General features: G+C 42.1%; 1 protein-coding gene across 4 annotated transcripts in view; it reads left to right on the top strand.

Annotated features, from left to right (window-relative positions):
* The window catches only part of LOC311060482 (cGMP-dependent protein kinase 1-like), a gene marked incomplete at its 5' end in the record, with an annotated part of 177,551 nt that overhangs the window by 91,627 nt on the left and 74,957 nt on the right, over positions 1 to 10,967 (top strand). For all 4 annotated transcript variants that reach the window (XM_084078665.1, XM_084078664.1, XM_084078666.1 and 1 more), the window contains one exon: positions 6,583 to 6,646. In XM_084078665.1, the coding sequence (XP_083934791.1) occupies positions 6,583 to 6,646 (64 nt within the window). The remainder of the gene's footprint in view (positions 1 to 6,582; positions 6,647 to 10,967) is intronic.

The following is a 10,967-nucleotide window of genomic DNA, read 5'->3' as shown; positions in this document are numbered from 1 at the left end:
CATGCGAATGTCTCTCAGCTCGGTATGCGTTTTGAGAGCTCTGTCAGGCTGTCACTGTGAGGAAAGGGAAAGGGAAAGGCAACACATTGGATGCTTCATATAATGGCCAACCGAGAATGTCAATATTAGTTGATATGTCAAGATATCACAGATTTCTCTTAGACATAAGACATGATTCATTGTATCACATTGATGGTGCTCGAGTGCTCCCGCTCGCCACTTCAGGCACAACAGGAAAGCATTGTGTGTTCTTTTCATCTCTGGACTTAAACGCCCAAAAGTTACCGCTGGGCCTTGTGCAAAGCGCCACCTTTTTTGTTTTGTTTTTAAGCAATGGTACCCGCACGCTGATTGGTTTGATTAATGTAACGCCCAAACTGTACCTATAAGTAATCCACGGCTAATGCCAGGTGTTACACACGTGTAGCGCTTGGTGGAAGATAGCATCATAGCGCTGGGTCACCCCCATAGTGAAAGCTAAGACATTACACCACCTGCAAAGTTGCGGAGTCAAAAGAGGGCCCACAGTGCCCTATGCAGTTCTGGATGAGTGCTCAGGTAGAATTCCCAGAGCTTACTCCAAAATCAATTAAGTGTTTTCATAACTTTTTGTAATTATCTCTGTCCTATAGCCAAGAATAGACAGACTGTGCAACTCAAGAAAGACCCTAATCTTAACCCATGTCCCCACCACCCGACACAACAGTGATCCCCAGGTTGATGTTTAGTCAGGATGATGGTCCCTGGGTCACAATCTGGTGCTGGCAAACAGAGCAATTGTCTTAATATTGTCTTGCCGTGCATTTTCAGAGCATGTTTATTTTAATGATCAATCAATCAATTGTGTTTCGCCTTGGAACAATGGAACTAATATATACTTGAAGTTTATATTTACTAGTATCATTAAAGTGAAAAAAATACATCATTTTGCCGTATATGAATGTTTTATTTTGAATAGAATCTTTGTTTTTTTGCCAATAATTTGGGAGCTCACTTGCAATATCTTCATGGCCCACCATTGGCCCTGGGCCCGCAGGTTGAAAATCACTGCCACTGTTGTTTTTCAGACATTAGAGCTGCACTCTGTAAACTTAATGTCCTAATGCCCAAGATTTGAACGTGGGTCCCCCAGTGTGTGAAAAAGTTGTGAAATGTTTACTACTGAGTAGTGTTTAACACCGGGATTCCCGGGATGCGGGAATCCCGGGAATTCGAGGTTATTTAACGTCCCGGGAATTGACTTCGGTTCCCGGGCTTCCCGGAGTTTTTTGTTCTGGTTAGAAATGAATATTAACTAGAGAAAGTGCTCCTCGGAGCACAGGTCTCCGCCAGGTCAGGTAGGTTATTGTGGCCTCCTGTTGGCGCTATAATAGGCCAATGTGAAAAGGGTGGCATTTCTTCTTAGGCCTTGCATGGCAATCGGACACTGCATTCATGATTTTAGGCATTTTGTTAAAAAAAAGTTTTGCTAAATTTGACCTGCTGGTGGCGCTATAACAGGCAAATGTTAAAAGGGTAGCATTTGTTCCTCAACATAGTGTGAATGTGTGTGCAAAGTTTGACCGCAATCGGACGTTGCGTTCATGATTTGCGGCATTTTGTTCAAAACGGGACACTCCTGCAAACTTTAGATGTGAATTTTAGCCAATTGTGATGGAATATGAAAAATCTAACTGATACGTATTGATCACATGACTATAGAAATCATGTGTGCCGATTTGTGTGAAATGTGGATAAAATCAGAAGGAGTAATGTAAAGAAATATGTTTTACATAAGTCGGCCACCTGGTGGCGCTATAAAAGGCAGATGTGAAAAATGCAGGGTAAAGGGTTTTCCTTGACCTCTAGGGAGTGCGCATACAAAGCTTTACACAGATTGGTGCAGTTATAGGTGAAAACACGAATGGGGCTGTTATAGCGCCACCATGAGGCTGATTTGAAAAATCTCAAGTGGTATTTCTTCCTCGGCCTAGTGGGAATGTGCGTGCAAAGTTTCACGGAAATTACATGCTGTGTTCATAATTTGAGGCATTTTGTTCAAAACGGAGCAGTCCTGCAAACTTTGGAAGCCATTTTTAGCCAATCCGGACGGAATATGAGAAATCTGAAAGACCCGTTTCGTTTAATGACTATAGAGATACTGTGTACCGATTTGTGTGACGTTTGGACAAAATCTGTAGGAGTATTGTCATAAAATGTGTTTTGGCAAAAGCGGCCTCCTGGTGGCGCTATAACAAGCCCATGTGAACATTTTGGGGCAGAGGGTCTGAATTGGCATCCAGGGAGTGTGTGTGCACAGTTTCGCTGCGATCAAGCCAACGGTGGCAGAGATTAGCTGTCCACAGACGGACGGACGGACGGACAGACAGACGGACGGACGGACGGAGGGTAAAACATACTCTCTCGCCATGCCTTCGGCCTGGCGGAGACAATTAGTAGAAAGGGCTATCTACAGCGCAGAGGAATTACTATTATAATTAGCCAAGTTACTTGCCGCGTTGCCGACCAGGGCAGGCCCCATAGTCCCCTTGTGAAATATGGGACGCACTGAATGTAACAGTATAGTAATGAACAAAGTAAAACACAAGTGGCCGTGATCCCCCCTGCTTGCCCTGCGCACGATGATTTCACCTTTTCCTCTGCTGTCAATGGTAAACACCAGTTGACTAGTTGAGATTCAACATCAAGTGAACGCTGCATAAACAGTTGGTAGGTTTGATCGAGCCTATATTCCAGTTTAAAATGCGCGCAAGCCAAGCAATGCTTTTGATAGATAAAGAGGAGAGAGTGGAGAGCTGGAGAGAGAGAGAGCGCGTGCGAGAGAGAGAGAGAGAGAGAGAGGGGGGGGGGGGGGGAGAGAGAGAGAGAAAGTATTAGACCGATGTGGTCCGATTAATGTAGCCTACCCTACCTGCACTTGCATTTTAGAACGTTCAAACTACCATTTTACTAGAACTACCCAGTAGAACAAGTGAACTGCACAACAGCTGTCTGTCTCATTGATTGTCAGTGGCAGCGCAAACTGCACATCAAAATCGCACTACAAAACCCGACATTTGATCAACAACAAAATATAGATTAATACATTTGACAACATACAGCCAACATCCCAAAATGTAGTCTTAATAATATCCAGCCAGTAGCCTAATATAAATTAATAACTGCAAACAAATTACAAGTTTAGGCTATCAATATCTTACAAAAGTAGAGATAAGCTGTGACCTCACCGGCGCTCTGATGGACAATAAATAAATAATCCTTTTGCAAACAAAATCATGTTCTGTTCTCTTGTCAACAATGATACAAATGGAACGTTTATTTCAGCAGCTAGAATGTGATAGTTTGACATTGTTTGAGTGCGTTTTGGGTGCACAGCGCAGCTCTTCGTTTAAGTTAATTGTCTTCACCTGCTGCTGTGCTACTGCGCAACAGGGCAGATCTCCGCCAGGCCAGGTGGCCCTACCCAGGCCCATGAAATTCATAGGCAGTCATAGTAGAAAATTACAATTAAATCTGGTCAAACTGACTCATATACTGATACAGAGCCATATATAGACTATATAATGTCGCTGTCGGGTGGAAAAACTGTTCCTTTTAGCCAATCTACAAGCTATAATTATTCATAATTAAGAAATACTATATTTAATTATTTAAAAAATCAACTTAAGTCATTATTAGTGCAAGTTCATAGGTGGACACAATAGGGACATTTGGGCACCTCGATGTAAAATTGGCTATTTAAGTATCTACATATAAATGCATTTTAGTGGGCAGCTATTTCCCGGAAAATGTTAAACACTACTACTTAGCCAATGTAGAACCCCTACTCACTCAGGAGCGATATATACTGCCCTACAGAGCCAAAGTTCAGCAACTACGTTTTTGGACACACAGACTTATTTGCGCATCCCAAAGGTCAAATTAGCCGTTATTTTGGGGGATAAACAATTACCTCAAGAACAGATATACAATTAGTGTAATATCACTTGTATGCTGATATCTCATTTGGCTGACCAGTTGAAACACGTTTAAACCCATTTATCAGTAAAACAAAATCCTGTAGTTACTGAACTTTGGCTTCGTAGGGCAGAATTTTGACCTTCAGGCAGTACCGCTTGTCAACCAGTAGTGGTCCTCCCAGATCGCAGGATCTACATTTCTCAATTGAAGAGCATGGAGACTTTTGGATCGCGGACCCATTTTTGTGGGTCACGAGTAAATATCATTTAGTAAAAAAACTTTTTCAAAATAATTTCATAGATAAATGTGAAAATAGCACATCTCCACAACGCCTCGCATCGCGATGCATTGCAAGCTTGTAGATTGGCTATTTTTACTAGTTTGGGTCCCGGGAAGACATAGAAGTTATTTTGGGTCTCACACTAAAATGTTGGTGAACCTCTGCTCTACCATACAGATTGGAAAAAAAATAGCATTTTAGTCACTAAACAAAGTTAGCTTTAAGGTTCACGACACACAATGAAACATTATCTCCTTTATTATAGCCTCAATATGTTTCTCTAACCTTTAGTTTTGCGGCAAGCGACTAATGGATTTACAGTAGCTTTGTGGGTTTTTTTTGCCAGCTTCCCCGAGGTCTGGGCTTGAAGGAGTCATTGCTCCTGTAGCTCAGTAGTTTGTTTGTTATTCAGAACTAAACCGCTTCACCAGGCCTCAAAAGACCATTCATCATTTTGTTCATATATCCATACAGGTGAATTGGGGGTCATTAATCTAAAGATTAGCTTTGCATTGGACCAGCCAGTGGAACGCATGTAAATTGATTTACTGTTTGTGTGGGACATCTATGTGATGTGTCAGTGGAAAGTGTGTGTTCCTCTGTCAAGACTCTCGAGACAGAACATTATCGATTCTCACCGTGCAATTTAGTTTTGGCTCCGGCAGGGCAAACTTTGTTTCAGGGGTGCTCAGTGCTCAGCTGATGTTGATGGCTGGGGGTGTAGGGATAAGCGTCTTGTTTAGAGAAGTTAAAACAATTCTAGTTTTGAGATGAAAACATCAGGATTCTGAAAAGATGCCAAGTTTGTTTATTGATGGGCCTCTGTAGAGAGGCCTCTGTAACAAGAGCCTTTTCCCTTATGTGTGCCAAAATGTTTTGTTAAATTTACTTTTCAACCTTTTTCTGGATCAGGGCCCACTTCTCAAAATCTCAAAAGGGTTCGCGGCCCACCCATCTGACCACTTAACACGGCAGCCGATAGGCTCAATTGACTATGTTCCAGCTTGGATCAATGGAACTAACATAGTATGCTTCGGTACAAACACATTTTTCTAATTTTTAAAGAAAAAATGCCCACGCGGCCCACAGCTTGGGAATCACTGGATCTACAGTAGTGTGGTCTAGTTCAGTCAGTGTACACCTGAATGCCCCATCAGTAATCGCAATCATAATCTATTTATTTATCGTCTCCGCCAGGCCGAAGGCATGGCGAGAGAGTACGTTTTACCCTCCGTCCGTCCGTGTGTCCGTCCGTCCTGTCCGTGTGTTACCACCAAATCTCCGGCACCGTTGGCCCGGTCGCTGTGAAACTGCACACACACTCCCTGGATGCCAATTCAGAACCTCTGCCTCAAATTTTTCACATGGGCCACCAGGAGGCCGATTTGTGCAAAATTCATTTTTTCCCATTACTCCTACAGTTTTTAACCAAACGTCATGCAAATCGGTACACAGTATCTCTATAGTCATGTGATCAACCCTGATCTGTCCGATTTCCCATATTCCATCCTCATTGGTTAAGGTTGCCATCCAAAGTTTGCAGGATTGGTCCGTTTTGAACAAACTGCCTCAAACCATGAACGCAGCTTGCGATTTCCGTGAAATTTCACAAACACATTCCCACTAGGCCGAGGAAGAATTGCCACCCTTTTCACATTGGCCTGTTATAGCGCCACCAGCCGGTCTAATTTAGCACAACACATTTTTGGAACAAAATGCCTCAAATCATGAATGCTGTGTCTGATTGCCGTGAAAGACCTAAGAATAAATGGCACCATTTTCACATTGGCCTATTATAGCGCCACCAGGAGGCCAGAATAACGTACCTGACCTGGCGGAGACCTGTGCTCCGAGGAGCACCTTTTCTAGTTTGATTATGCATTTGTATTGTAATTGTCTTGCAAAAAGTGCAAGACACAATTGGTTACAATTTTATAAATTGCTTTAACAAAACAAAAAAACAAAAATGTGAAGCCAAGCTAAATGGAAACAAAACCGAAACGAGTGCTCCTCGTGGGGCTGTGATTGGCTACACTGCCTGTTGACGACGGTCTCATCCCATCTGCCGACAGGACGCTATAGCTCCCGCTAGCATTGCTCGTCAATGCCAATTCAAGTCAGCTGGGACCCAGGCTAGAACTGCTTCACATCACATGCTACGGTCATTATGTGTCATTGAGAAGATTACTGACTCATGTTGTCAATTTGCTTTCATTTCTGTTATTAAGGTTCCACTTGGCTCTAACCCTGCTGTTTCACTAATACACATCTCGCTCTCTCTCTCTCTCTCTCTCTCTCTCTCTCTCTCTCTCTCTCTCTCTCTCTCTCTCTCTCTCTCTCAGTGTTCCTTCGTTCCAGGGCCTTCCAGAGGAAACTCTCAGTAAACTGGCCGACGTCATGGAAGAGGTCAGTGTCTTGTTTTCCTTTTCTTTGAAAGTGAAAAAGGGGGACAAATATACACAGAGAGAGAGAGAGAGAGAGAACCAGACAAACAATGAAAGAAAGAAACCAGTAAACAAGTGAGAGAGGATGAGAGTCCCAGTAGGAAGTAGGTCACCGCCGGACAAAACAACAACTGATGTTTGAATTAGGTTTTGAATGTTTGAAATGTGGATTGAAGGTAGATTTGGGCAGCCGCCATGAGTCACTGAATGCATGCACACGCACACACACACGCACGCACGCACGCACGCACGCACACATACTGTACACAGATTACATTTTTGCCTTTCTCTCACTTGTCATCATTTTTTGAAATAACGACCAATGATTAGTCTTACCTCCGTCCATACTATTGCATGTTTAACCTGTGTTTCCGAGCTCGTGTTATTCTTATAAAATATACATCCAAAACACCAATTGATGTGGATCATTTCTATTCAGCATGAAGGGTATCATCTTATTAAAGGATATCAACACTGGGTCATTGTCCTGCTTAGCCCATTAACACATCCACCGCCAAGGGCTAATCTCAGAATGTACTCACCAGTGCCAACTTGCCAAGGTTTTTTGGTTGTTTTTTGTTTTTTTCACGTCGCCATATACCTTGTTAAAATCCAAAAAAGTGATCTCTGCTTTGTTTACATACTTTGCCGACATCTGCCTGCGTCTCCCACTCAAGACCACGTGTCAAACGGGGCAGCCATGTTTGAGTTCTGACCGTTTATGTTAACATGGGAAATGCGAGGAGAAAAAACGACAAGGGTTTAAAATGGAGTTTTAGTGTGCGCCTTAGAATGGAGGCCGACGGGAAACGAAAAACGGGATCACAAATAGTCCCGACTTTCGGTGGTGTTACACTGAAAATGGTCCGTGTAGTAAATTGAAAAAAAAAAAAAAAAATCGAAAAAGCACCCGGACCGTAGGGCTACGGTCTCGGCGCTTAACAGTTGGATTTAACGGACCGTAGGACTACGTTCTTGGCGGTTAATGTGTTAAAACCGGGAACGCCACTTAAACTATAATTTTATACTTTGGCTATTCAAAAATAGCAGATATACAAGCTCATAGCGCGGGCTATTTTATTTATTTTTTTCGTGAAAATGTGTGCATTTTTAACTCAAATCTTTGCTTCTGGGGGTCACTGGAACAACATATTTTCAGATGGGGATCCGCGGCCAAATGCATATAATTTTGGAGGTCCTTGACATGAAAAAGTTTGAGAACCACTGACATAGAAAGATTTTTCAGAAAACGGTTAGGATTTAGAAGACATTTTTGGAATCTCAGAATGACTGCGTTAACATTGACAATATTTATTCATTCACAATGAAATCATTCCGATCAGAGATTCCAACCTAACTGTTTACACGGACGCTTACATGCCTCAAAGCATGTCATTGGAGATATTGCCTTTGACCTGCACAAAGTGATTTTCTTTCTGCCCGTTTGTTTTCCAAACACAGACCAACCGACCAGAGATAAACGATCGTAATAAGTGTTTGCATGCTGATATTTTCCTGTTGATCTGAAGCTCAAAGGGTTTATATACGTGCTCCTCCTCTCAACAAAGCAAAGGATTCAGGTTAAAAGACGTGGTTAGATTGACTAAACTACCTATATAAGAGACTGTCTGATCGTATAAAATGGTTCTACAAGTGATTCTGATTCATTATATATTGATTATATCGTTGCTGTCGGGTTGAAATCTTGTACGTCCTTTTTATTATCATTTTTAAAACATTTTAAAATAGTGAAAATAGCCGATCTACAAGCTCACACCGCCTCGCTATGCGAGGCGTTGTGAGCTTGTAGATCTGTTATTTTCACTGCTTTTGTGCGAACACACTTTTGTGATTAAGTAGGACAAAAAACATGAAAATGTGAAACCAGGTTTCTGCCCAACAACAGCGGTATGATGAATATTACATTTTTGTCTGTATGAATGTGTGCCGGCTGTAATATGAAGGACAGCATTATGCCCATATTCTGTATGATGTCTGTCAGAGAGGGTCAGGTGCTTGATGGACAGGGGGTGGCTGCTTTTGATTGACAGGTACACGGGCCTGACCAGCCCTAATGGTGGAACTGTTGGAATAGAACATGAGGAGCTCTCATGGGGGGTCCCTGCCGTCTCTCAGCTGCACTCTGTGTGTGTGTGTGTGTGTGTGTGTGTGTGTGTGTGTGTGTGTGTGTGTGTGTGTGTGTGTGGGGGGGGGGGGGGGGGGGGGGGGGTTGTACTTGTATTACTATACTTGTGAGGGCCAAATGTCCCCATAAGTATAGCAGAATCTGAGAAATAGACATTGTGGTCCTCACAAGAGAAATGGTTGTTTTATTGTTCTAAAAAAGATGTGTGGAGCTAGGCTTGCAATAGGCTCTATATACAGCAGTCATATTGGAATGTTATGATTGATAAGATTATGTGTTGGTTTGATATCAAGGTTATTTTATGTGGGAGATAAAGATGTGTACTTATGTGTGCAGTCAGGACACCAATATGTATGTTTTAGATAAGCTTTGAATGGTGTAAAATATGAAATATTGTGTCTGTCTGTCTGTCTGTGTGTGTGTGTGTGTGTGTGTGTGTGTGTGTGTGTGTGTGTGTGTGTGTGTGTGTGTGTGTGTGTGTGTGTGTGTGTGTGTGTGTGTGTGTGTGTGTGTGTGTGAGACAGTTTCATCCGATGAAGAGTAGAATGGTAGACACAACAAACACACACACATTATGAATATTTTATACTTTACACTACAGAGTAAAGCATAAGATATTCATATTATTTATAATATTCTCACGCGCACACACACACACACACACACACACACACACACACACACACACACACACACACACACACACACACACACACACACACACACACACACACACACACACACACACACACACACACACACAGTAAGTAAGTAAGAGAAACACACACATGCAACTTTGGAGAGAGTCAGAGACTCAGTTTTCTCTCTTGACAGGATGGACAGACAGTGGGAAAGCTGAGAGGGAGACAGGGTAGGTGAGACAGACAGTAGGGAAGCTGAGAGTGAGACAGTGTGTGAAAGCCGAGAGGGAGACAGTGTAGGAGAGACAGACTACTGTCAATTTAAGCTCTAAATCCACAGAGTGCTGCGGCGTGCATTCTGACACCACAGTTATGATCGCGCCAGGGGAGCGCTCTGTGGATTCGTCTATACTCCTGCCTGTCTGAGCTGTATGTACTTTCTCTTTCTATACAGCATGGCGTAGCTGTCGGGTGGAAACCTAACAAAATAAATAGATTATTTAGTCGCAAGCTCTTGTGCTTTTCATTGGTTCAATATTGATTTAACCCATTAAGGCCTGGGGTTCCGATTCTACTAAATGTCTTCTAAATCCTAACAGTTTTTTCCCAAAAAAATCAGTGGTTCTCAAACTTTTTCATGTCAAGGACCCCCAAAATGTATATGTATTTGGCCGCGGACCACCATCTCAACACATTTTGTTCGAGGGACCCCCAGAAGCAAATCTTTGAGTTACAAATGTTCGCTTTAAAAAATATATATTCAAAGACTTGCACACATTTTCAAGATTTATCAAAAATAGCAGATCTACAAGCTCATAGCGCCGCGCTATGAGCTTGTAGATCTGCTATTTTTGAATAGCCAAAGTGTAAAATAATGCTTTTTGGCTCAAATCAAAAAGTGACACAGATGCGTACCCAGGTCCTGGGTTAAAACAAACACAGACAGACGTTACCACTTTCAACCTGGTTGTCCCTATTCCAGGCATGTCTTCATGTAGTTGTGACTTGTTCTGAGTTTAAGGCTATTTTCACTACTTTTGTGTGACACAGTATAAATTAGGTCATTCATTTATGAAGAAAGAAAAGAAAAACAGTGACGACATGCAATGATACACACTGTATATGTGTAGCCGCTAGACCAGTGATTCCCAAGCTGTTTCAGCTGAGACCCAAACTTACAAAAACAAATTGAATGGAACACTTTTAATAGTGAAAATAGCAGATCTACAAGCTCACAACGTGCCGCGCTGTGAGCCTGTACAGTTAGTGTGAAGCAAGACCTTGGCTTGTGTGTGTCACACACGCATATACAGTATAGTATATACATTAATTCACATGCAATTTACACATGTACCTTGTTCCTCCCAATAAATATAACATAAAAAATTTATAATAACTATTAATCCAGTCTTACCTCACTTCAAAAGATAGAAATGATCTTTAGAAGTGACATACCTATTTATAGGTCTCTATTTCATCATGCACACCCTTTCACA

The sequence above is a fragment of the Gymnoscopelus microlampas genome (genome assembly GCF_963454915.1).
Source record: "Gymnoscopelus microlampas genome assembly, chromosome: 14".
In the NCBI taxonomy this organism is placed as follows: Eukaryota; Metazoa; Chordata; class Actinopteri; order Myctophiformes; family Myctophidae; genus Gymnoscopelus; species Gymnoscopelus microlampas.
Note: the sequence above shows the minus strand (reverse complement) of the source record. Positions and strands in the feature narration are given on the sequence as shown.